Consider the following 27688-nt stretch of genomic DNA (forward strand, 5'->3'; position numbering starts at 1 on the left):
TCTTGTAGCAAGCACATCCAAAGCTCAGCACCTGTCGCACCTCCGAGCACTTTTTGAGCGGCTCAACCAACATGGCCTGACTGTTAATCCCGCTAAGTGCCAGTTTGGTCTCTCCACCATTGACTTCATGGGACAGTCACCAAGGACGGTGCAGTCCCGCTCCCATCAAAGGTGGAGGCGGTCACACAGTTTCCACGCCCGCTCACCGTTTCATCCCTCGAGCCGCTCAACTCATGCAGCCCTTGCACAAGGCCTTGAAAGGTAAGCCCACGCACGCCGTGGACTGGACTGAGGGCAGGGACAAGGCATTCGTTGACACTAAGGCAGCCCTGGCGCGGGCCACCATGCTGGCACATCCTTCAGCCACAGCCTCTGTCGCCATCACCTCGGATGCCTCAGACTACGCTGTCGGTGCCGTCTACGAGCAGTGGGTAGGTGGGGCCTGGCAGCCGCTTGCTTTCTTCAGCCGCCAGCTGCGCGCTAACAAGCGTAAGTACAGCACTTTCGACCGGGAGCTGCTGGGTCTCTACCTCGCCATCAGACACTTTTGTTTCCTGCTGGAAGGTCGACACTACACCGCCTTTGTCGACCACAAGCCGCTGGTTTTCGCCATGGCCAAAGACGGCCGAGCCGTGGTCCGCCGCCAGCAAAGTCATCTGTCCTACATTTCCGAGTTCACCACGGATTTACAGCACGTGGCCGGTAAGGACAACCAGGTGGCCTGTCACGGGCTGTGGCAGGAGGAGTCCATCTCGGTCTGGATTACAGCCGCATGGCAGCCGATCAGGCCACAGACCCAGACGTGCACACCGAAAATAGAGGATGTGGTCTTTGGTGAAGCCGACACCACGCTCATGTGCGACGTCTCCACAGGCAGTCCTCGGCCGATCGTTCCCACGGGGTGGAGACGATGCGCCTTTGATGCAATCTATGGTCTCTCCCACCCTGGTTCGAAAGCGTCAAGATACACCGCCACACTAAAGCTCCATTAGAGGCGTTTTGACCGTTTTTGCTTCAGCCTACAGAGAACGTAGGTTCTTCTCTTATTAAGCCAAAGGAGATGAATGTCCATGAACGTATGCAACTTTCTATCAGCTGCTTCTTCTTTTAAGGGAAATGACACAACCTGCTTTAAGATGAAATTGCTGTTTATTTTATCAACCCAATAACAATCATGAGGCACCTGAGCTCAGAGGTCAAGTTCAGGTCAGCAGCAAAAATTGAACAATTCAAATGCTAAAACCAAATATTAAGATTTCTTTTCTCCTGAGGCTCTAACACGCTTCTAACAACAGACTTTTTATTGTGAAAATCATTGATAAGAACACAAGTACCATTTAGAACAGAACGAATAAAAACCCAATGAGAACATTAAATAAAACACAACCAAGAGGCAACAGCTGAACTTTGCAATCAATTCAATCAGTTCCATTGTCCCGACATTCCACTCAAGTAGTGGAGCACACCGTGCACTGTTGAAGGGAAAATAGAAGTAAAACATTTAATACCCAGTATATCTGATACACAATAAACAATGCATGCATGTAGTAGAGACAGACTGAGGCTGTGATGCTGCTACCTTTCATTAAACTGGATTCATAAGTTTCTCTCCCACAGTAACAGCAGCTGGCTGCCTGCTTGGGGCTCCAACTCCTGCAACAGACAAAAGTATGATAGAACAAATGCAGCAAAGAAAGTGCATCATCCACTGGGGAAAATAACACCGTGGCCCGTCTCAATCTCCGTCCTTATGGATTTACAGACTTTGAGGCGTTTGTGGCATTTGACAGAATACGCTCATATTTTCTTTTGTATAACCCACAATCACAAATCTGCCTCAGAGAGCTTTATATAGTGTGTACACATACAACTTCCCCTGTCCCGAAACGATCAAACACACGTCATCATCAGGGGAGTGGACTGTGAGACACACCAAAAAGCTTCCAAAAGCGGAGTTGAGAGAGGAGCGTGATGGAGTCATGTCCAAAAAGACACGACTCCATCACGAAGGAGCACTCTGGTGGAACCAGGGGAGGTGGACTCTGTGCTCCTAATGCTTCAATAGCTAGACTTACCTACCTCACTCTTACCTACTGAAATGTCTATCTACTTATTGCTATTGTTGCAATGTACATTCCTTATGGGGTAAATAAATAAGGGGCATTGCAAGCAGTGTTTCCCCTCAGTTTACAACTTGGGGTTGGGGGAACACATGCTTTCTGTCTGCTAGAGGGAGGATGCGCACCTGTGTGCCCTCATGGATTTCAAAATGAATTACAAATAATGTAGTATCTTAGTATTAGTAACATAATTAGTAACATAATTTTTTGTAGTTCATGCTGAATCACGTAATGAAACAGCCTCTATGAAATAGCGGAACACTCAGCGCTCAACAAAGCCACTCAGATCAAAAAGCACCTCTTTCAGCCCTCTCACCGGTCCAAACAGATAATGCCTTCAGGGTGACGCTACGACGTCCCAGTGGCCTGTAGAAACATCTACAACTTTCATTCCTTCTGCAATCATCACCCAGACCAAAGGAGTCTTATACGGCCACGGGTAGTTCCAATCCTATTCTACGTGCGTGTGTGTGTGTGATTTGTGATCTGGTCTTTGTGACAGATGGAATGCTCATCCAGTAGCACCGCTCTCTCACCTGTCCGTCCCTGCTGATCTGAACCTTCTTGTTGTCGTTCCACGGGTTGAGGATGTGTTGGGAGCACTGGAAGGGGAGACTCTCCTTGCGGATCCACTCAACACTAAAAACCCCCCCGAGTCCCATGAAGCCCCAGTCCTGGCAGCTCCCCTGACTGATGACTGATGTCATTTGGGCATAACCCTGTGAAGAAGACACAGTGCAGATCCTCCGTTTAAAGAATATTCTGCCAGTTCTGTCTGAGCTTTGATAACAGAAAGTGAACCACGTGCAGCATTGGTCAGAATGTTACCTGGAACTGCCCAGATCCCTGAACAGAGAAGATGAGGATGATAGCCCTATACTCCAGGAAGGCCTTGGTGAGTTTGCCCTCATTGCTCGGCGTGGTGGACCAGATACCTTTCTGCTGAGAAATATCTATGTTCCTCACATTGCTGCTCTTCATGATGAAGTAGCGCACTGAAGAGACCGGCCGGGGTGACTGTGGCTTTGGGATCTGCTGGAGTGAAAACAGCAGAGCTAACTGGTCAAAGAATGCTTCATGGGATGGGTGAATCAGTAACGTGGTGAAGAGATGAAGGGCTCAAAACAAGAAGGACGGTCTCACGTTTCACCCTAAACGATTAGTCAGACGGTTTAAACACCCACAGCTCGGCAGACGGGAAATACCTTTCCTGAGGAGGAAGGACCGGGGCTGTAAGACGGACTGTCAAAGGTCATCGAGCAGGAAGAGCTACTGGATGAAAGGGATTCATCGAAGAGCTGCTTGTTGGGCAGGAAGGCTTCCTCTCTGTGCTGAAGGCTCCAGGCTGCCGCCATCCTACGGGACCTGATGGGAAGTGGTCAGAAGGCTCAGTAGTGGGAGTAGGAAGTGAAACCATAAACATAAAGGATCATTATGACACACCAGTCTGGGAGTGCTGATAGAACCAGGCCTTCATACCAAACAATTTTAGATTGTGGCTTTTCAGATGTTTTTTCTGTTTTGATTAATTCCAAATTTACTTATATTTACAATATAGTTTTTTCCAGGCAGCCTCACTCAAAGAAACTCAGACCCTCCCATCTGACAACATGAATGGTGGAGCAGGTGTTCCTCATGTGAGGCTGAACCGGTGGTGAGCAGCACGGTAGCTTCCCTCCATCAGCATCCCCTCTGGACACCAGGAGTAAAGACTAGCGGGCTGCTGGAAGGAATGGAATCAGGTGCAGATTGGCAGACTAAGGCAGCGAGAGAATAACTTTTTCCAGCTCAAATTTCTAGTCATCGCCTGTTGGTGGGAGCTCAGAAAAACAACTACATGGTATGGTATTCCATATTGGTAAAGTTCAGAGGATATTCTGGACAAGGAAACATTTGTCCCAGATATTCAGCCACTTTCATAGAGTACACAGGGAAAGAAAGCCAAGAAGCAGAGCGAGGACGAGGCTGCAGCAGCCAAGCAACAGAGTGTCTTCAGAGACACGCCAGGTACCAGAAGTTTGCCTGCAATGCATCCTGGTACATGTAGGCACTACTGCCACTGGGTCAATCAAGCAACACTACAGAATTACCTCAAAATGTGATGATTACCAAAATTAGTTTTCTTTTTTTTTTACAGCACTGTCAGAGAGGATGGTCGCATGTCAATCTCTTTAAGCAACACCATCCATTACACTGCAGTGTTAATTTCGTCGACGGAAACTGTCGAAAATTTTTCGTTACCGAACCTTTTTTCCATGACTAAGACGAGACTAAGACGTGACGAAAACGATCTTAAAAAATAAAAAAGACTAAATCTATTCTAACTTTCGTTAACGAGGCGAGACGAACATGTTGGTGGTTGACGAAGTCACAATACTTTCCCCCTAAATTCGCACGCATCTAACAGACGACAGACCGGCAAAGTACGGCGGATATTAACGTGTCATGATGACGTCATCCACGAACCCAGAACGCTCGCTCGCAGCGGTGGTTCTTGTGCACCGACTACGGACCGCGACGACTATTTTACGCTGCGGCGAGTTTGAACGTGGCTTCGTTAGTTTAGCTCGGCTGTCTCGGGTTAGCTGCCTGTTAGCGGGCTGAAGCCGCGCTGCTTAACAGAAACATGAAGACCCGTTCAAAGACTGTCGGACCTTTCTGCTCTGTTCTCTGGCGACGGCAGCCAGCGTTTCCTCGGTGGATGAGACGCTTCGTCACAAACGCGTCTAACGTAATAAACTCATTGCAGGTTCTGAAGCCAAGAAAATAATGTATTGCACCGATTGTAGGACGTTAAGGTCTCTCTTGTTGGGACAGAGGAAACAATAAAGGAGGATGAAGTTTCCAGTGGCCGTGTCAAAAGCATTGCAGTAAACAGACAAAGACAACAAAGTGTTGCGTTTAGATCCCTGGTCCTCATGAAGTTGTTCATGATTTGTTAAATTGCCAATCCAAATCCTTTCATGTAATGATTTTTCACATGTCATTTATATTCGCTCACACAAACACTTCAACCATTTGTTCTTGGCCCGGCTCCTCCGTCACATTTTACAACCCACTGTGGCCCGCGAGTCAAAACGTTTGCCGACCTGCTATAGACCTGTCCTATAGGAGGGACATCTATAGACCTGTCCTAGGAGGGACATCTAATGGACAACCAAGTACTGCAAGCTAGACTATTATGCAGTTGTAGACACAACACAGGGAGTCCCTGGGCCTGAGAAGGGAATAAAAGGAGTTTAATATGACTATTAAATGTGACTAAAACTAATTACATTTTAGTCTAGTTTTTGTCGTCGACTAAAACTAAAAAGGATTAAAATGACCAAATGTGACCAAAACTAATATGCATTTTTTGTCTAAAGACTAAGACTAAATCAAAAATAGCTGCCAAAATTAACACTGTTACACTGCAATCATCCACCCAGCATTCATACTTGTCACTGATGGTGTTGGGGGGTCGTTGGGGGCTGTTCTTGGAGCTCTTCATTGAAGCCAGAGGCCCATCGTCGGAGGACATGGGCCGGGGCCGCTGGCCAATCCCTGTGGGCTGCTGCAGACCTGCTCCCTGCTCCTCTGCTGCAAGCACCTGAGGAACACCATGGTAACATGAGTCACTCACTCACACACTGATTGCCCTCCAGAGTCCACACTGCAAACATCTGATCCAAATGCATTGTATCCAAATATCAGTTGTTTTATGATAGAAGAATAAAGCGCACACATTAACATGCATTACAAGTCCCAACATGATCATCCATTTTTACTCTTATAGATGGTGAACATAATGAATTGACTCTAAATCATCAAACAAGTTAACAATATGAGAGATAATTGGGATTTTTGTTTTTTGCAAAGGGCACGGAGATACGATTTTGAATCAATTTCAATCTGTCACTTCTATTATCATGTAACAAGGCTACCACAAGCAGCAGTACATTACATTACATGTCATTTAGCTGACGCTTTTATCCAAAGCGATTTACAATAAGTGCATTCAACCATAGGGATACAAACTCAGAAGAGCAAGAAAGAAAGTGCAATTTCATCAAATAAGCCAATTTACAATTTGCTATAGATGAGTGGCGTTATAAGTACAACTTGAGTGCTACAATTTGTTAGTCTTTAGTCGAGGTAGAGTCTAAAGAGGTGTGTCTTTAGTTTGCGGCGGAAGATGTGAAGGCTCTCTGCGGTCCTGATGTCTTCAGAGAGCTCGTTCCACCATTTCGGAGCAAAGACAGCAAAGAGTGGTGATCTAGTCGAGTGTGTTGCTCTCAGTGAGGAGGGACGAGCAGTTTATCAGATGCAGAGCGGAGAGTGCGGGTCGGGATGTCGGGTTGGACCATGTCCTGGATGTAAGCTGGACCCCATCCATTCACAGCATGGTACGTGAGCACCAATGTTTAGCACTGGATGCGGGCAGCCACCGGTACCAGTGAAGGGAGTGGAGTAGTGGAGTAGTGTGGGAGAACTTCGGAAGGTTAAAGACCAGTCGAGCTGCTGCATTCTGGATGAGCTGCAGAGGTGGAATGGTGGTAGCAGGGAGACCTGCCAGGAGCGAGTTGCAGTAGTCCAGGTGGGAGATGACAAGAGCCTGAATCAGTACCTGGGCTGCCTCCTGAGTGAGAAGGGGACGTATTCTCCTAATGTTGTTGATCATGTATCTACAGGATCGTGTTGTCGCAGTGATGTTGGGAGTCAGGGAGAGTTGGCTGTCGAGTGTGACGCCGAGGTTCCTAGCAGTCAAAGTGGGCGCTAACACGGAGTTGCCAAAGTTGGGCGACTGTGGGTGAGTGGGGAGCACGGTAGTCCTCCAATCAGAGGGTGGTCGGTTCGATCCCAGGCCCGGCTAACCCGCATGTCGATGTGTCCTTGGGCAAGACGCTTAACCCAACATTGCTCCTGTAGCTGCGACTACAGTGTGTGGATGTTAGTTACTGATGTGCAGGTGTCACTGTGTGTGGTTCTCCTGTCATCAGTGTATGAATGGGTGTGAATGGGTGAATAATGTCATGTAGTGTTAAAGCGCTTTGAGTGGTCAGAAGACTAGAAAAGACAGGTGGACGGGTCAGAGAGGCGGTCAGACAGGTGGACGGGTCAGAGGCGGTCAGACAGGTGTAGGTCGGAGAAAGCGCACAGAAGAAAATAGAATGTGACGTACAGAAACCAGGGTTCGGATGATGGCCTCGTCTTGTTGAGACCAGGGCTTTGAAGGACAACGGATCCTCTTGATGAACAGATTTTGCCACTTCTGCCTCAGTTCAAACACCAGTCCCGCGGCCTGAAAACAGGACACACAACACAAGATGTAACAGCATGTAAAAAAAGGAAAAGATGTAATATAAAATAATGATACTTAACAAAATACAAACCATCTATATTACCTACTTTCTCCAAAGCATTGGTGGGAATGTAAAAGCATTAAAATGTAAATGTAAAATTATGTAATAAATGGATGTTTGAACTGATGTAGTCATGGTTTTGAGACCATTGGGAAGTGAGGATGAGAGAGGTTAGATGTTATGACACTCTTTTCAAAAACAGACATGCTGTTAAACTCTCGACGGCTATTTGCAAATCACACGTCTCCTCTATGTCTTATGATTGGCCGTGTGTTTGACCCGTGTTGGTAATGAAACTGAACTGAAATAACACAGAACAAAAGGGAATAAACATCTTTGAGGATGTATGAGCACATCTTGAGGACTTCTTCAAAATCTAAATGGATTTGGATGACCTCTATTTGATCTCTATTCTTAAATGTTGGGGCAAAGACAGCAAACATACAATTGGCCTTCCTCTTGGGGCATGCAGGACACCTCGGTTAGCCTCGTTCTGTAGTCAATATTTGAGAAAGAAAAAGCGTTTTCTATTGGAAAGGGTGATTGTTTAAGTTTGCACAGGAAAACCTTGATGATATTGTGTGCCAATAATGTGACACCTACATCCTTTGAGGCAGAGGCATCTCAAGGAAAAAGCAGGAGTGCGGCATGCTGATGATTTGAAGCATTAAATAACCCAAATGTAAAATCCTTTATAAAGCGCTGCAGCACGCATGCTGTCAACAAGCTGAAACTGTATTAAGTGTTAAAATGTTTCTCTGACTGCGGAGTCCTTTGTGCACTCTCCAGTTTTTTGTTTCTATCTTGCGACACTCAGCCTCTCTTCTCCTTCACGCTTCATGCAGTCATTCATGCTTGTTTGTCTGCTGAGCTCATTAGACAAGTAATGCCAAGTGTTGTCCATACAAAATCATTTAATTTAAAAACATACACACCAGTGGATGGAGAGTGAAATATGAGAACATACGACATATTATTAAACATATTATCCGTCAGCACAGATAATATGTTACATCACCAAATGCTACTGATAAACAGAATATAAATCAACTGAGAGCAGAGACACAAACACTAAAACGTGGTGTCAGGCTGTCAATAACCACGTTGCGATGGCGTGTTGAAAGGGAGGCCGAGCTTTTCCATTGTCTCCTGAGATTTACATTTATAACTTTTTAGTAGTAGACATTTGTTTGTTTGAAGAGACCACAAGCCAAAACCTTTTGGACCGCTCTCATAGAACACAAATGTTGTTGAATGAGGAAGTCACATCACAATGCAAAATCTAAGGAAAAGGAGGACGGCGACGTTCCCTCACCTCATTGTCCAATTGAAAGACGAGCCAGTCATCTATCCTCATCTCGGCCAGCTCCTCTGAGTCACTGTCACTGAGGTCACCTGATGGACTGTCTGAGGGAAAAGCAGGGACACTCACTGTGTACAGTGTACTCAGCGTACGGTTAGCCACTCATTTATATCAACTTTATTGGCCAGGTATGTGTACAAATAGCAGCCATGTGATAGTCTGAATGATCTCTGTTGCTTTTACCTGCTTGAAAGTGTCTTTACTAAAAGGTGGTATTTAACATTTAACAGTTTTTCAACTAAAAGAAAAACCGTTGAAGTACATAAACCATTTAAACAGTAACTGCTTCCTGTTTCACAATGAGCACAAAGCTCCTCTTTAGACTGTACAATGACAAACAGAAGGTTGGTGCAGCGTTAGCCCTGTTAGTGATGAGGAAATATTCAGGAAGAAAACAGTCATGAGAGCGTTTGTTTACCAGTGGTTTTCTGTGCAGCAGGTTCCTGCAGGGCAGAGCTGGGTAGCTTGGCACAGCCTCCGAAAATGGCCACAGTGATGGCAGTCAGCACGGAGCAGCAGCGGACACTGGCCATCCGGTGGCCTCGGCTCATCTCGTCATAGATCAGCCAGTCTGTGGGAAGGACCTGGGCCGATTTCTAAGACAGACACAGACGGTCTGTAACTCTGTGGAGCAGTGCTGTGTATAGAGGCTACAGAGAAAGAACCCTTCGTCTAATGGCCGTCAAAGAGGGGGAGAAACCCACTTGGAATTAACCATTTCAAAAAGAAAAACAAAAGCGCAAATTGTCTAAATTGTTTAGGAAGGTTCCTAACGGAGAGTGGTGTAAGTGGCCGCCATGATGAGAGCGGTTTGAATTCTATAATACTAAGGAGCTTCGATGCTTCCTTACTTTGCTCCTCTAGCATAGGAACCACTGGACCATCCTTTACCAAAGGAAAGGAGATAACTCTGCCCCACAATTCCTTGCGGGGGCAATATTTAATAATAATAATAAATAATAAATATAATATAATATTTGACGTATTATTCTGCCGTTCACGAGAAATAACGATCATGACCGAGAAATGCAGATTAGGTAAGTAACCGTTATAAATAACTAATTTATGTTGCAGCCTTGTTAATTAAGTAATACTACCTGGTTGTTTTATGTCGGTTTTGGAGTAGTGATGACACCAGAAAATGACACATTGATGCAGGCATCGTTTCCCTACCTCCTTGAACTGGGACTGACTCAGAATAGAAGTGGGATGAAAGTGGACCTTCTTCTCCCGGTTACTGGAAATCATGGAGGTCTCCCGGTTGATATGCACCAGATTGGGATACATGCCGGCCATCAGTGCTGCTTTCACCACGGCCCAGTTCTCAGAGTTCAGATTCACATCCCGGATGTCACTGCCCCCGCGCGCTCGCACAAAACCTAGGAAACAAAATGATACTCTTCAGTTTGCATTTGGAAAAAAACATTCTAAAAAACGAATGGCTTTTCTTCCAAAGTACTTCATGACTGTTTTCCAGCCAATCCAGACCTCCATGTTGGTACTTTATTTGATTTAGTCAAAAGACCAACAGATCGTTGGTTCCATTACCCGACATTTATTTTTAATTCGTTGTTTCAAGTGTGGTGTTGTAGGAACGTACCACACTAAGGCCATGCGGTGACACTTTAAATATATATTTGATATATGATATCCACAACTTACTGCATCAATATATTGGAGGAAAAAAACTGTTAAACAACAAACATAAGAAGGGGTTTACAACAACAGCTTGAGTTTATTGTACCACTAAGCTTTACTGCACAAAGTGATGTAGACACACAATGTGAATGTCAAATAGATGATTGGCAGTCTGCTGATGGCTGTGCTGATTACAGAAGGAAAGGGAAAGTGGAACGGACCAATGGCTCGGAGCTGTCCCAGCAGCTGTGTCCTCATGCCCAGTATCATGTCCATGGTGGCCTGGGACAGGAAGTTCTTCTCACAGAAGGATCTCTCCCAGCCTTCACTGCGGGCCTTCTGCCATGCCTGACACCACACAGCACAAACATGAGGAAAACATTGAGCTTATGGAATAGGACGTCCCGGGTGCATCAGGAGAAGTTGGCGCACGTCACCTGATGGGGTCCGGTATTCATTCTGTTAACCACAACATACAACAACAAATTCCTTCCTATTAAAAGGGCTCCAGAATGAAACACATTTTTAAGGCATTTTTGGATCCGGTGGGCGTATTCTTTGTAACTAGGACCACGAGGGTAACTTGCTACTATTCCCTTTTTCTCCTTCTAATTCAGCATATAATGTGAAAGGCAAAGAGAGAGTGTGTGCTTATGTGTGCGTTGTGCAGGGCCAGGATGCACAAACCTTGCTCGGGCATCCTTACTAGATGCCCAAACCACCTCAACTGGCTTCTTTCAACACAAACGAGCAGCGTCTCTACTCAGAGCTCCTCACGGAGGAGTGAGCTTCTCCCAGCCCCCCGCCTAAGGAAACACATTTTGGCCGCTTGTACCATCCTGCCTTGTATCAACGGTTCGGCCTCCACATTCACACCTCAACCCAATAGAGCACCTTTGGGATGTGGTGGAACGGGAGTCGGCTCATCATAGATGTACAGTCGACCAATCTGCAGCAATCAAGTCAATATCTCAGAGGAATGTTTCCAACACCTCGTTGAAAGTATGTCACGTGAATCCTTTTCACTAGCAAAGTGGCCGGTGAGTGTGTATGTTCTGCTTGAACAGGGTGATATTGAAGATCATTTCCCAAATGATAAGCCCTGAATGTCTGCTACCTCAACGCTTTTGCTTCAACCTCCTTCTCACCACCAGGACGTGGTGTGATCTATGAGCTCGTTGACCTCTAACCTGTACTTCTGCAGCAGCAGCCTGCACCATATTCTGGTTATGTTTGCCCAAGAACCTCTAGTGCTTAATGTAACCTGCTCACAACAACTTTTATTACCATTGTTATACTGACACACTCTACTCTCATCGGCCCCCCGTCTGCTACGGACCACCGGGGATGCAACAGCCAAGAGCGTGTTCAACTTCAAGTAGCTGCTGATAATAAAGGACAAGAGTTTTCTGTGTGTTTGTCTAACAACAACGAGCACGAACAAAAAGAATAAACCATGTGACAAATAAATGGTAGAGATTTGGCAATGCTGTTTCAACTGCAGTAGCCATTCTCACAAAAGACATCTGTTACACTTCAAATAGTTATTCTCAAGAAGCTGAGCTTCAATTTCAAAAGAAGTTGGGTTAATTTGAATTTGTCAAATGTAAGTTGTTTTTGTTTGTGTAGAAGTTCTAATAAAATGTGATAATAATGAGTAAGATATGGGTATTTTAAACACTTTTCTGACTAAAATGACAAAACTGCAGTGTCTGGATCTAATCCAATGATGGAAGTGCAAAGGCCCAGACATCCAGCAGCAGCTTTCCAATAGCCTGCTAATAGGTAGACAACAAGAGTACAGCACAGTAATAACACATGAGCACAATACATTATTATCAGTCCCCAGACCCGAGGAGGTCAAACTTAGAGAGTGTACAGTGTTTCACAAGAGACACACACACACACACACACACACCTCCCCCACCTACCTGGAAGGCTCTCAGCAAGGCCATGTGGTCGCTGAAGGAGGTGGAAGTGAAGCATTTGCGGTTGTGTAGTGCAGCTTTTTTCTGAGTCCCCTGGGCGGGGAGGATGAAGGGATCACGGTAGGCTAGTGTGCAGGCAATGGTTAGAATGGGGTCCAGACACTTGAGCACCACAGCGCACAGCACCATCTTGCCCAAGTGGGGCTCCACGGGAAGATCAGCCAGGTGGTAACCCAGATCAGTCAGGTCTTCATGCTGGTCCATGGCGTCTATTGACTGCGGAGGGCGGGGGTATGAATTATTAACAACTTGCAGTAGTACTGGATGTGGAAGTATAGGCTCGTCTGTGCTCGTGTCAGAGATCTGAAATAATTGAGACACGTAATAGCTTTTGTTACCTTTAGCATCTGCACAGCGTTTCGGATAGCATGTGCAGCAGGCGGCTGGGGAGCTTTGGACAAGAACTCAGCTACTGGACAGGAGGAGGGAGCCAGGAGTTTGGTCTGCAGGCACAGTTCCTTACACACACACAACATGACATTATCACTATTACAGCTTATATCCAAGCTACTGCATTGCGAGTAGCTCATCAAGATCTACTTCATTCCATTAGAATCCTCAAAAAATAAAAGCCATAGCAGCCATTGTCTATTATTTACTGTTTATTGTGTCCTTCGACTTTTCAGCAAGGCAGACGTGTAGTGAATTGATACATAATAATAATATTATATTACAATAATATTAATAATATTATATTACAATAATATTATTATTATTATGTGTAATAATATTAGAAAGGGTGGTACAGCAGCATGTGCACCATGATTGTGAGGGCTGGGAAAGGTAATAGAACACAAGTATGAAACAATAGCTGACTTGAACACATCAGTCTGGTGCTATGTCCTAACTATGGAAACAGCCTTTGTGCACTGGAGGAGAAATGGAACAGAGGCACTGTGCTAAAGAGTGGTTAAGGAGTTAACAATGCACACGATGACTGAGCTCAAGCCGTTGTTAATGAAGGTGAAGACAGTTGTGTTACAGCACAAAGTCTTATGTGTAATGATAGCTTCGGGGGACTTTTTCGTTCAGTATTAAACTGCTGTGGACACACGCTGGGAGAATACCCCCCTTCACTGAGAGAAAACACACTGCTGTGCTGCTTAACCCCAGAAAACATGCGCTAGTCTGGAATGTTAAGTTTTGCTGAAACATTTAGTAAGTATTAGTCCGCGAATTTGATCTAACTATTTAATTGGTCATGTGGATGTACATTTCTCCAAGATGAATACAATTTCTAATGAACTTCTTCAATTGTTCCTCTCTACAGACAGGGAGACAGACAGACGGTCAGAGAACAAGACAGAGACAGAGAGGGGGAGGATATTTGGCTGTGAAAATCAACAACAGTATGGTTGCTTCACACAGTCCAGTAAAATCCCCAATGAAGTTTGATTATTATTCATAAAGCTTTCCATGAGTAATTAAGTAGATAGCAGTCGGTTCAAGATGTTGAACGTTGTGTGTGTGTGTGTGTGTGTGTGTGTCTACCTGCAGTGGCATCCGCAGCAGCTGTGGAACCTGGAATTCCAGCATGTTGTGGAACCTGAGTCGACTGTAGAGCCGGAAGCAGATCCCTGGTCTGCAGCGGCCGGCTCTGAGGAAAGGTCACACAATACGTTTTTTCATTCTCACATGAGGTGAGACAGAAGAACAACTTTTGACACGATTGCATGTTTAAATCGTGTGGACGTTGTCGATGTTACCTTCCCTTCCTTTGCAGAGCGCTGGCTTTCGAGATCCAAACCGTCTTTAACATGGATACATGACTGAGGGTATCAAAGGACTTCTACAACAGGACAAACATTTAGGAGTATATAGTGTCAACTATATTTGTTGCTGGATATATATGTTGTTGGTTGTTTTTTTATGAATACAATTCCAGTGACTGTACCTCTTTGACCTTTCCTGAATCAATGACAAAGATCACATCATTAATAGTGATGCTCGTCTCCGCAATGTTGGTGGAAAGAATCTGGATTGGGAAAAAAAAGAAACCTTGTTAAATGTTGTTCTCTAGTGTGATATTGAGTGTTTCCTACAAATGTGCATTCAAAAGGCAAAGCCTACTAATCATAGACTAGAGCGGCTGCAGTGGTGGGCTACAGTAACTGTGAGGAGCTGCTCAGTGGGGCTTGTTCCCCTTAAGTGAGGAGGGAGATCTTTTGAGAGACTCACTATTTTCCTGATACCAGGTGGAGAGTTCTTCATGGCCCTCTTCTGATCCAGAGTCTGCATGTCTGAATGTAGAGTGAACACCTGGTACCTAACACAGGTCACACCTCCGTCAACAAAGACACGACGCATAATATGCTGCTGTGTGATACTATGCTCAACACAATCAACAGACCTCATGGCCCAAACACCGACTACATCCATCTACATCGTCACATACGATATTTTATTGATCAGAGATTTTAGGAATCCTGTATTTATTTTTGCAAAAACATCAATGACTTCAAATCGAAACCCATGGAATAGTACAGATGTTGAGTAACCTTTCAGAGTGGTGGGAGAATCTCTTATCGTCATACAGGATGCGGTCCCTGAGTGACACAATCTCGTCATATCCAGGAAGAAAAATCAGGACAGCACCTGAAGACCAGCAATAAAAGCTCACAGTGAAACAAATATCATTCCGATTCCCTAAATCTGTCAGTGATCAACAGTGATCGCCAGACACTGAGGTTTATACAAAGAACAGCTGTGTATCTGCATGCGGTGCTCAGGCTCACCGTCACTAGTCGTGGAGCAGATGTGGTGCAGCAGATCCATGATGAGGTCCAGGTCCACCCGCTCATCATCGAAGCTGTGGTGGTACAGTTTGAGCAGCTCCTGCTCCTCAGTGCTCACCTCTGCACTGCCACCCGGCATCAGACAGGACTCGCCCCGGCTGCTCTCCTCTCCCAGCGGACTGCAGAGCACATCAGCTTAAACCTCCTCACACTGCATTTCAACTCAGACAAGCCTCTACTTTATGTGTAGCTTCACAGGGGACTGTGCAGGAATTATTGGGGGTGGCTGGGCCAACCATTACTCATTTCACCCTCGATAACTAACAGGAAAATGGATTAAAAATGTTCTTAATAGAGCAATAATTTCCATATAGAAGCAAACTCATTTTCCCCTTTTCAGAAGAGGTACTTTAGTTTAGCACATGTTGGTTAACATCATACTCACATGGACGATTTGAGTAGATCCATAGCATCTGTCTGCTGGAAGTGTTTGGCAAAGTCGAAGGCTGTCCTAAAAATGACAAATACAATACAATGTGTAGGGCCCAGTGCACGTCCATGTGCAGTGAGAGGAACACTAGTAACAATGGTCCTGACTCACAGTACATAACACGACACGGTGGACGTCCTACCAGCCGTTTGATGCCTTCAAGTTGATGTCTGCCCCCATGCTGAGCAGCTGCTCCATCTGTGTGAGGAGCCCCCGCGCTGCCGCCGCCATCAGGGGGGAGGCCCCTGTGTCACTGTGCCTGTAGTCCACTAGGTAAAGAAAACAGTCATACCTTTAGACATCCAATCATTTTACACTACAACCATCAAAAGGAGTGTTTGCTCAATGTTTAAGGGGTAAGCATTCATTGCTTTTGAAAGATCTGATGTTTTTTGCTAAGAGATAAGAGAATTGTGTAATCCAGGGAATTACATACCTGACAAATGAAGGTACATGAAATTGTTCGGTGTGCAAAACAATTACCAACAGTGTGCCACATTTTGTTAACTGCACAATAAATGAGCGATTTCAGTAAAGTGAGTGAGAGCAGAGATCGACTCTGAGAGTCGTACCGTTTACGTTTTCATAGAGGATGAGGTTGAAGAGCTGAATGAAAGTATCCTGATCTTCATTGAGGAAAACGTTGTAAATGCACGAGTCCATCTCCCTCAGAAGCCACGGCTCCAGCTGCTCGGTGTCACTCTCAGTCTGCGATACAAAAGAGTCCCCCGATCAAGTGGGTGTCAAACATCAACAGTCAGATTTCATACAAAACCCCATAAGCAACCTTAACTGGTTAACAGTTGTTTTTATAAACTGTACTAGTACCAGTGTGTTGAAGGTGCTGTCCAATATGTCCAGGGAAGTGCGATCCTGCAGGAAGCCCGGGGCCGACATGGGGCTCCTCTGTTTCTCCTCCTCTACCGCCTGACACCACTCTGTCAGACACTGCTGCTTCTTATCCTCTGAGAACCAGAGCAATGCGATGCACGGGAGATTAGGGCAAAGACAGAAGGCTAAAACGCTTTATTTTTTATTCAGTCCGACTCAGTGGACTGGTTAAAGCTTCATACTTCTCTGGGTCTCCTCTTTGCATTTCCGCAGGTCCTTATTGTTGAAGCCGGTCAGTGTCAGGATGTCTTCCAGAAAGAATTCCTTCACCTCAAACTGTCTTCCTATGACTTAACATATAAATATAGAGATATTTTACAAATGCAATAATTCATTGACGAACATCAAGTTTCCCCGCCACCCCCCCCCCCACACACACTCACACTAAATTGTGATTAAATAGATTAAACTAAACTGCATTACTTCAGTTTACAATTAGAATCCTTTTTTGTCTTAAAATGTACTGGTTCTTGAATTAAATATAATCCAACTGTAACGATGGCTCAAACATTTATCATCCATCAGTGTTCATTCACTGGAAAGGTGCTGCATGCTATATTTGACGATTCAGGATAGAAATATCCCTTCATTTACCTCCGTAAAATAAAGTAAAGAAATGTGTTGAACCCGAGAATTGTTTTTGCTAATTTTAGGCTGGCCAGAAGGGCATCAGTTTGCACAAGTCTTAGTATTCATGTTCGCTGGCTGTTTTCATGAAAAAGATAAATTCTATGATTTGATTTCGACTTTTTGGTCTGCAAGTTTTAAATGCACCAGAAATATTTCTCGTGAACGGAGTAGGGTGCCACGTATTTTAGGACATTAGGAGTACAGCAATTTAACAGCACCAAACATATGGAAATCCTGAATAATAAGTACATCTAATAGGACCATTTGTGTCTATTAATATCTACACATCTATTCACCCATCCATCGATCCATCAAACAAACAAACCGTGAGCTTAGAACCATAGCTGTGAATTCATTATACAACCATATTCCTTGAGGAGTTTTGAATGATGTGATGTCAAATAATATGCACCAGATGCTGTCTGTAGATTTTGGGGTCAAGCTAAAAGAGGATTTAAATCACAATATCCTTATGAAATGGATTTTATATCTAACAATCACACCTAAATTCATTAAATAAAATATTGTGGGCGCATCATTGATGATATTTTTCTTGCATTCAATACAAGATATTTTGAAAGTTGATGCCAACTCTCAGCTTTTTAGATGTTACAGTAATCAAAAATGCTCAAAAACTACAAGCAGCTGTTAACACTTAACCCACTGACAGGATACTATATTGACTATATTACACAACACTATATTGACTGCAATTAACTTCCTCCAGACCACTGTAAAAAGTGCGTTTAGCACAAATGTGTGGAAATGAATTCCTTCAGTGAACACGGAGCTAGCAGGACGTACGGTGGATAACAGGACAGGAGCCAAAGTACTGAAGAAAAAGGTCTGTATCCAGAGCTGCACTGGAGAGGATCAGTTTCAGTGAGGGAATCTTCTGAAGCACATCCCGTATCTTGGTAAGCAGGAAGTCTGTCAGACCATCACGCTCATGCACCTCATCCTGTGAAACACAGAAAGTCACTTTAAATGTTCAGAACTAAGCTCAAACACCTTTAAAGATCTAATGGAAATGCTGTTTTGCTGCTCTGTAGTAGTTCAGAGTAGTGATGTCCTGGTGGACTCCAGGACCCAGTGAAATCACGGCTGGGTGTGGTTACATCTTAATCAAAGAAGGCAGCAAAACACTGCTTATCCACCTGCTGCGACGGTACTCTTTAAAGAACGATCAAAGCGTCAAATACATGCAAGATTACGCAGTAAAACTGTATTTCCTGCTGCTTACCACAATGACATGTGTGACCGTTTTCAGGCTGGCATCTCCAGCCATCAAAGTTCTGAGGAGCACTCCACTGGTGCAAAACGTCAGCAGCGTCTTTGGCGAGACCCTGAGGTTTCAAAGTCAACAGTTACTTGAGACATTTCCCTCTAAGCATTATACGCATGGGCTGGTAAAGATTTGATAGAGCATTGAAACAGCTCTCATGCCCCAAGAATATCCTTTTTAAGACATTGAGTAGCAAAAACTGAATTCTGCTAACCATACCATCCCTATGCAAAATAACTACTTGAGCACATGGGTGAGATTTTAATAAGAATTGATTAAATACACTTCTTTTAAAAGAACCCAGCCCATTGTAAATATAAAGAGTGCTACGTGTCAGTACAGTATAGATGTTCTAGGTCCTAGTTCCACACATCACTTCCAGGTCTCTATGATTAGAGAAGTGCACATAGCATATCTTCTGAAAATGTCTCATGTCAGAACACTAAATAGGAAATAATCTGTGTGTTCACTTCTTCGCTTTGACCCAAGGAAGACCATCTCTGGTTGAAAGTTGGTATCACTGATGCCCCTTTTTCATAATTTGGTCTCTACATTTCTTCATCAGGCTACACAAGCAGGCAGTAGTGGTTCTAAAGCACGACACACTGTATGTATTGGAAAGACAACTTGTGACCACGGCGTCAGTGTGTTGCTCCGATTTGTTCTGCTGCTGTAGGCATAAGTGACGAACACATGAAGCGTTAAGATAAAAATGCTGTGATCCAATCCACCTGCTCTCTAGTCGGATGTGATAACCGACCGTCTGGCCCACACTCTCCCCTCTCTCTGCTGCCACTCGCTCAGCCACAGCGATGGCAGCCAGCCGCCTGGGTTGAGTGCAGAAAATCCTGCAGGGATCTCCATTCCTGCTGCACTCATCCAGCAAGAACTGTGGGATCTGTACAATGCATAGTGACACTGGGTTACCACAGCCTCAAAGCATACACACAGTACTACACAAACTAATATCAGTACATTTAGCCATGGTTTAAGGGTCACAATATATACAAAGAAAAATGTTGAATAAGTGAGACGGTTCAAAATTCTCTCATAGTTTCTGGTCCCTTTAAAGGTTTTAATAAGGCTTAACAATGACACCAGTATAAAAAGGCAGAAACAGGACTACAGGTGTTATAATTCGATTTGAACAACATCATCACGGAGGCGGACGGGAATGTGCTTAGTTTTGGCACCAACCGAGTGTTCAGGCAGACCCACCTGTGTAGTTTTTCCAGAGCCAGTCTCTCCAACCACCAACACAACCCTGTTGTCTCTGATGAGCTGGATGATCTCGCCCTGGCGCTCATGCACAGGGAGGGCGTTTCGAAAACTGTCCAGGTCTGTTGGACTCCGTCTCTGAGGCACCATGGGTATGGCGTTGTTTAGGCGTCCGCTTGCTCGGTTCCTCTCACTGCAGCCGTCTAAGGGAGGAATGGAAGAATGTTGCACGCTCCTATACAACACATCTGTTCACTGGACATCAAGGTTGTTTTTATTTGAAATGCTCAGGAATTTTAGTGCCAAAACGCTGGCCTAACCAATTGTTTTTGTTCCTGCTGTTCACGTTCCCCGCTATGCGAATTTAAAAAAAATGTACTACCATGTTGTACGAGGCTATTAGCAGACGCATGAGAAAGCAACCTGGAGTTTTTACTCATTTGGTGTTTTGAATCAAACAAGTAGTAGCATTTCCAGCATATCACTGTCTCAGGAGAGCGTTCCAACTGCTTCAAAACGGCCCCGATCGTTCCTGTACTGAAAAGATCTGCATTGTGTCACTCACCCATTGTGAGTGTGCGCAATTTTAATGAAGTGTCAACACAAAATATATGCAAAATTGTATCGTTTTTAACGCAGTACCTTCTTAGTATTGATACACAGTGCAACATTAATTGAGGGACTTGTTACTAGTAAAGAAACATCAGCAGTAAAACCTTATTACACACTGTGATGATTACACTAATAACATTTTTTTTTTTTAAGCGAAACGAACGGATCACGGATCAACCCGTGACACCACTGTAACAACCCTAAATAAGACAATAGCTGGAAGAACATGTCTCACAAACACGCAGTGTAGTTGGGTGACTTGAGTCTCTGGAACAGCTGTTCCATCCATTAAGGTTGACTCATGAATACCACAGAGGAAAGACAGCAGCCCAGTGGAAATAGGCCCTACTGAGACTACATTTACTGCAATGGGAATGAACTGCAACGCCTGCATCACTAAAAGTCCTTAGTCAGACACTGACACCTACCGGGTTCTGCTGCAACAGACAGGCCATTTTTGTTGTTGGGCTGCATGTCCATGCGTTCCTTACTGCTGATGGGAAACCTCTGCAGTAGGCTGCTGATGAAATATAAGGAATTGTGGGAGACTGGGAGGGGCATCGTAGGCTGGGGTTTATCTGAACCGGTCTTCTTCCTGATGGTGAGGGAGCGATTTGGTCCTTTCCTTAAAAAGCCAGGGAGAGAAATTTCTTCCATTAACATTAATGTGAAAACTGATTCAGTCACCAAAGATTGTCGCTATAAATGGTCCAAATATCTGGAAGTGAAGGCATTCTGTCAGAAATCCCTCTCTGACTTCACCTCTCTCCATAAGAGAAGGTATTTTCTTATTTACTTGTCAACCTTTATTGGACAATGTAGGATTATTATGTTTAGTAAGTGTATTATTATTTAAATAAACAGAATGAGCGACCAGTCTAGAGACAGTGGGCCTCAAAGTTGACCCATTTGCTACAACCACCCCTACTAAAGACAGAGACATCTTCTTCAGAAATAATTAGTGTGTTCCTGACAGTCTATGATGAATTGAAGATAAATCAATAACACGTTATTAAAGTCTACTACTACTCTCCCAAATCGGTTACACATAAGGAGAAGATTATAGCCCTGCTGAAACTTCCACGCTGCAGGGTGTCTCCTGGCTTAAGATGCGGTACCACCTTGATCACGTGCATGGACTAGTATGCAGTGTTGCCCCCTACCATTATACCTCCACCCCTCATGAAATTGTTTTTAAAAAATTATTTAAAAAATGTTGTTGCTGTTATGTTTCTACACCGACATTAATATGTTATATAATATATATATATATATATATATATTTTAATATGGCACTCACAGCAGCGGGGCAGAGACAACTAATAATTTCCACTAATGTAATTTTATTTTTCTGTGGTGGCAAAGACACAACTTGCGGAACCACTGTGGCACCTATTCCTTTCAAACTGAATGTGGTTTTTAATTGCTTCTTTAGTCAGGAAAAGTTTTGCATTTGGCTCCTGTTTTGCAGCACAGTCAGCCAGTTCATCTACCAGGTGCAACTCTTGTTAACCCTCATCAGAGTGTTGTTGAGCCGTGGGAGGGATGAAATAGGTCGGAGTTAAATCTCTATGCAGGAAACGACCCTAATGCTTTACTATCGATTAGGGCGTGGCGGTATGCCGGTTTCAGATTTCCTTGCGGTATGAATTTTTCACACATTGTCATACCGGTATGACGATGTGTGCCGTAACAACTGTCGTCGCTCTTTCGGCAGGCAGCATAACGTATTGTTCAGCGCAGCGGTCGGAGCTACTTGTGTTACGTGTGTTGAGATTGAGTCATTGTGAACTTTATAACAATAAATAACCCACAACTCAACGCTCTTTAGGGTAAAACACCACGACACAACGATTTGTAACACAAACTGTACATTTACAAAATAACCTCGGCAAACTGCATGCTGGCTACAGCTCCCCCGCTATTACAACAAGAAGGAGCGATGCACTAAATCAACTTGTGCCCAAGTGAGGAGCTGTGTCTACACAACACAAAACTACAAATCCAGCTGTATTGTTAAAGAAGTTCCTGCAATTTGTGAGAGTGGGTGAACCTTTTGTACTCAGATACGTACCCTTTGCTCTTGGAGATGTAACCCAGGGACTGTGCCATTCGGTGAATGAAAGCCCGCTCATTACTGGAGAAGGAGGAGGGAAAGCTCATCTCTGCTCAGGCAAGAAAGAAAAAGAAATATTGAGAAACTTTATGAGACTCAAATACGAGTCACTGGGACACTTTACACTGGTACTTTTCACAATAACAAACGTTTACATATGTTGACCACCGAGTGCGCTGCTATTCTTTTCTGATATAAAACAACAAAACACTGCAATACCTTTTTGGTCACTGTATTGAAACCTCTCCAGAGAGAGGTTGATCGATATCTTGACTTCTTCATCAATGTGGATTTCTTTGAGGCCCTTAGAGGTAGTACCGTGGGAACGTGTGCTATGGCTCTTGGGTGCCTTCTTCGATGCTGAACCAGCAGTGGACATGATGCTCTGCAACAGTGGGGACAGCAACGGATCAAAAAACATCCCGGTTCTATCACGGATCAGAGTCCCAGATCGGGTCGGCACAAAAGAGAGTGAGTAAAAATACCTGATTTTTTTTTTTTAGCTTCTGATACTAATTAATGATCAATTATGATCAATAATTAATGATGCTGCAGACAAGAATCATTTATTTACAAGACCTTCATGAGTCGTAACACGCCACAGCCGAGCATTCACCGTCTCATTCATCCTATACATTTTTGTATAGTGTGGCGAAATTTCTGATTAGAAATAGTACATACGTAGTGATCCGCCCATAGACAGATTTGCTCCATTTCTATGACAAAAATGATTCAAATATATATACAGATTATGTTCTTGTAATTCCTCATATGCGTTCATGATCATCTCCTGCTCGTCAGTGGAGAAAAAAAGAATAGGCTCTAATGAGTTTATTTGCCGTTGTAATGTTAGAAAATCATGATTTTGGTGATCGACTCTTCTCCCTTCTTTATGTAGGACGCGCAAGCACAATTATCCAGATGACTGACAAAAGTAAAGGACACAAGCAATTAGGACAATTGATTGAAAAAATTAAATAGACCGATAAAACAATAAAGTTTTAAAGTTTAAAATAGCTTTCTGGACTCAACTACAGACCGGTCTCTCTTCTCCCTTTTTGTCCAAAACTCTTGAACGTGCGATCTTTAACCAACTCTCCTCTTATCTCCACCATAACAACCTCCTCGACCCCCACCAGTCAGGCTTCAAGGCCATTCCACAGAGACTGCTCTCCTTGCTGTCTCAGAGCAACTCCACACTGCTATAGCCGCCTCTCTCTCCTCTGTCCTCGTCCTTCTGGATCTCTCTGCTGCATTTGACACAGTCAACCACCAGATCCTTATTTCCTCCCTTCAGGAACTTCAGGTGTCTCAGGCTCTGCTCTCTCCCTTCTCTCGTCCTACCTCGACGGCCGCATCTACCGGGTAACCTGGCGAGGATCTGTGTCGGAACCTTGTCCTCTTACTACAGGAGTTCCTCAGGGTTCCGTCCTGGGTCCCCTCCTCTTCTCGCTCTACACCAACTCTCTCGGCGCTGTCATTCGCTCGCATGGCTTCTCCTACCACAGCTATGCTGATGACACCCAACTAATTCTCTCCTTCCCTCCCTCGGACACCCAGGTGGCGGCACGGATCTCTGCCTGTCTGACTGACATCTCTCAGTGGATGTCCGCCCACCATCTGAAAATCAACCCAGACTGAACTACTTCTCTCTCCAGGAAAAGACTCTCCGACCCAGGACCTGCCGATCAACTTTGGCAACTCCGTGCTAACGCAGAGAGCCTTCACATCTTCAGACTAAAGACACACCTCTTCAGACTCTACCTCCACTAAAAGCCTAACAAATTGTAGCACTCAAGTTGTACTTATAACGCCACTCATCTATAGCAAATTGTAAATTGGCTTATTTGAGGAAATTGCACTTTGTTTCTTGTTCTTCTGAGTTTGTACTCTACGGTTGAATGTACTTATTGTAAGTCGCTTTGGATAAAAGCGTCAGCTAAATGACATGTAATGTTTTTTGGGTTCCAAGAACCACGGCTCTGCCCTAACCTTTTAGTTCTCTGAACTTTCCACTTTGAGCATTACGACTCGCTTTACAAAGACCTGTGAACACCCCGTTACGATAGTGCAGTGTAATCAAGATGAAGGTATGGACAAGGTTTTCCAAATCCATGTCATAAGTCTGGTAATCCTAGTGAACCATTGTCGAAATTGTGTGATCCAGAACTCACACCGAAAGTGTTGAAAGAGGCTTCAAAGATGGATTAGGAGCAGTTTGGCACAAACACAACAATGAATCTTCTCTATCAATTTATCCGTTCGCTACAATATGTAGGATTCATGTTAATGTCTATTTAAATAAATACAATTCTGAAGACATTTAAATTTGTGGAAAAAATTGATTGAAAAGAAAATAATATATATATATATGTATATATATGTATATATATATATATATGTATATATATATATATATATATATATATATATATATATATGTATATATATGTATATATATATATATATATATATATATATGTATATATATGACGGGGGGGGGGATGACCACGGATGATAGGCTAATGTGTGAAAAGAGGCGGGTCTTGGGGGTTATCGCGGGAATCCTCAGATTTTACATAGCGGTAGTGATGGGAAGTTCGGATCTTAAACCGAATGATATAGAGAAGACAAATCCGGAGAATGTGTTCGACTCAGATTATGAGGAAACGGTTGTGGTGAAAAAAGGCAAGAAATTCAGCTTTCGCGATGAGTGGCTGCGCAAGTTCACCTGGCTGAGGTATTTCAGGGAGACCAACTGCAAATGCTGCTCTCGATACCCACAACATGCGGGGAACACGACATTAAGACTGTCACTACACAATTAAAACACGACACGCTGATCAAACACGACGCCAGTCAGAAACATAAACACAGGCACCTTATCCCTCACCACGGGGTGATTTTTTGTAGGAAGTGTTAATGCACAAGTTATGTCTACAACGTGTTCTGTTGTCAGTAGAGCATAAATATTAATTTTGTATTTTTAAGCTGTATAACTGGTGTATATTATTAAAACTATTGCACAAGTTTATAAGATTGTATATTGTCAAATTATTTATCAGTAATACAGTAAAAATGATGGGACAACTTAGCAAGTCGATTTATAGTGCGCGCCCCTAACATTTTAAGTTAGGGGCCACTGTGCTCCTCGTAAAAAAAGTTAGTCTGGAGCCCTGCTGCAGTACCTGCAGTTGAAGACTTCTGATTTAAAGTGATGTTGATACATTCCAAATCAAGTTTAGCTGTTCTAGTAGGATTCTCGTGACATTTTCTTTGTTGCATCTTGCAGCAAAAGCCATCAGAGACATCTCATTGTTGAAAAAAATCAGTCGTTTTAAATATTTGTGTGTGTGTGAACATCCAAGCAGCAGGAGGATGACTTCAGATGTTGTGTAATGTAATCTAAATGATGTCATAGTGTTTGAGCAGATGTTATTCTCAGATCGGGAGATAAAATATCCTGTGTTAGGCGTGGAGGCACTGACTTCTTGTCTAATTTTATCAGTAAAAAAGGAGACATATAGGTTCATAAAGAGACAACAAACTGGTCTATAAGGAATGACGACCAGTGACGGACAGAGAGCGAACAAGTACAAATCAGGACCCACTCAGCTCCGCAGCTTCCCCGTATACAGAGCGAGAGCGGCCCCATCAACATGCTATAAAACCTAAAGAACTAATTGAGGAGTTTTGCTTAAGTTGAACAGTTTTACTTTACATGTTGACTTAATATTAAAGTAAGACTGATGAAAAAGCATCTTGCATTATTATATTGGAATAAAATCATTGTATCAGTGGACTAGCATTATCTTAAAATGACAATAATATTGTTTATTGCAATTACTTATGGCACAACATATAGTAAAACACAAGTAGTGTGACAGACACATTTATGCTTACTATACATTCAAGTATGTGAGCATTGTGTGATTCTTACCACACTGTAAGGAATGTTATTTATGACTCCACTCAGGCTGATGACGGTCCGAGGACAGCGAACACGAAGACAAGACAGCTGGGGGAAACAGAGCGCTGAAAGTCACAGTTTGAACGAAGTAATGTCACATGCCGGGAACCCTGCTGGGAACCAGACCGGGCACCCTATTGGGCACCAGACCGGGCCCCCTGCCGGGCACCCTGCTGGGAACCAGACCGGGCACCCTGCCGGGCCCCCTGTTGGGCACCAGACCGGGCCCCCTGCCGGGCACCGTGCTGGGCACCAGACCGGGCCCCCTGCCGGGCACCGTGCTGGGCACCAGACCGGGCACCCTGCTGGGCACCTGGCCGGGCACCCTGCGCTCCTGGGGCACCATCCCCGTGGATGTTCACAGAAACCTTGGAAGGATGGATCTCTTGGTTTTTAGTTTTAGTCAGCCGCAGACGTGGACTTGAGACTTGACAGGAAAACATCACAGCAGTGATGTTCAGAAAAAACTTGGTGCTCCATGTGAGACTAGTAAAACATAGTAATGCTATCTTTACGATAGACAGGCCGTTCGCTGATTTTAAGTCGCTAACGTCGGATATCATAACTTACATTAGTTAACTGACTTTAGCTCAAGCCTTGCTGTGGTGGAAAGTTAGCTAAACCAAGTTTAGCTAAAGGGACCGCTCCACTAATCGAACGTTATCAAAACACAGTGCTAACTGAGCGTTAGCTAGCTTTAAGTTACACTTACAGGACGGCCGAGAGACACATTAGGACAACAAAGCTGTCGCAAGCGGCGTGTCCGTCTTTGTTCTAAACGCGGGTAATGTTACTGTGCCTCGACTCGCGGAGGGTCCGTATACGTACTTTCACGCGTCAAGCATCCTTTACTAGACGACCGGGACGTGAGAGGTTCTGCGCGTTTGCCTTTTCCTCCGTTCCGCCGGCGGTGATGCGTCACAGACGTAACGTTACCGCCGAGAACGGAAGTACATCCGGTCTGTTCCCTTCAGAATAAAATGGGGCAATTCAAAGTTCCCCAAACATGAAGTAAGGAGATTTAAAAACAGTTAGGACCATTGATTGAAACATAAAAAAAACAGTTAAAAAACTTGAAAATTGCAGTGTTGTTTAAGAATTCTGAAATGCGGAAATGGTCAATTACAGCTAAGAGAAACGTCTTTAATCTGGATTTAAAGGAGCTGAGGGACTTTCTGGGACTGTTCCAGATATGTGGAGCAGAAAAAGTGAACGTGTTTAGTTTTAACTCTGGGAAGTAGACCAGTCCCAGACGACCTGAAGAGTTTGTGGCGGTTCATATCAGCAGAT

General features: G+C 44.1%; 1 protein-coding gene across 4 annotated transcripts; it reads right to left on the minus strand.

Annotated features, from left to right (window-relative positions):
- Positions 1–1130: 1130 nt before the first annotated feature.
- Positions 1131–27354, minus strand: ythdc2 (YTH domain containing 2). 4 transcript variants are annotated; one of them, XM_040197306.2, is made up of 33 exons: positions 27227–27354; positions 26369–26446; positions 22648–22813; positions 22387–22477; positions 20741–20937; positions 19701–19903; positions 19214–19380; positions 18441–18543; positions 18002–18158; positions 16750–16857; positions 16505–16641; positions 16249–16384; positions 15819–15945; positions 15632–15697; positions 15187–15365; positions 14950–15046; positions 14630–14717; positions 14346–14426; positions 14158–14240; positions 13943–14048; positions 12790–12909; positions 12395–12667; positions 10685–10811; positions 9999–10204; positions 9244–9421; positions 8778–8869; positions 7282–7401; positions 5558–5709; positions 3326–3485; positions 2949–3152; positions 2657–2839; positions 1580–1653; positions 1131–1472 (listed from the first exon to the last, which is right to left on the minus strand). In XM_040197306.2, the coding sequence occupies exons 3-32, from the start codon at positions 22805–22807 to the stop codon at positions 1597–1599; spliced, it is 4158 nt and encodes a 1385-aa protein (XP_040053240.2). In that variant the 5' UTR covers positions 22808–22813; positions 26369–26446; positions 27227–27354; the 3' UTR covers positions 1131–1472; positions 1580–1596. The 4 variants fall into 4 exon arrangements, with proteins under 4 accessions (XP_040053240.2, XP_040053241.2, XP_077944428.1 ...); XM_040197307.2 differs by having other exon boundaries at positions 2949–3155; XM_078088302.1 differs by having other exon boundaries at positions 27111–27296.
- Between the last annotated feature and the right edge of the window lie 334 nt (positions 27355–27688).

Source organism: Gasterosteus aculeatus, chromosome 14 (genome assembly GCF_964276395.1).
Source record: "Gasterosteus aculeatus chromosome 14, fGasAcu3.hap1.1, whole genome shotgun sequence".
Taxonomy (NCBI): Eukaryota; Metazoa; Chordata; class Actinopteri; order Perciformes; family Gasterosteidae; genus Gasterosteus; species Gasterosteus aculeatus.

Excerpts from the sequence above, each read along its gene's own strand:
- ythdc2 (XM_040197307.2), bottom strand. The coding sequence starts at position 22,807 with ATGTCCACTGCTGGTTCAGCATCGAAGAAGGCACCCAAGAGCCATAGC. Across the intron at positions 20,938-22,386 it reads TACATCTCCAAGAGCAAAGG|GAAAGGACCAAATCGCTCCC; the intron begins GTACGTATCTGA and ends TGGCTTTTTAAG. Across the intron at positions 12,910-13,942 it reads TGCTGCGGATGCCACTGCAG|GAACTGTGCCTGCAGACCAA; the intron begins GTAGACACACAC and ends TGTGTGTGTAAG.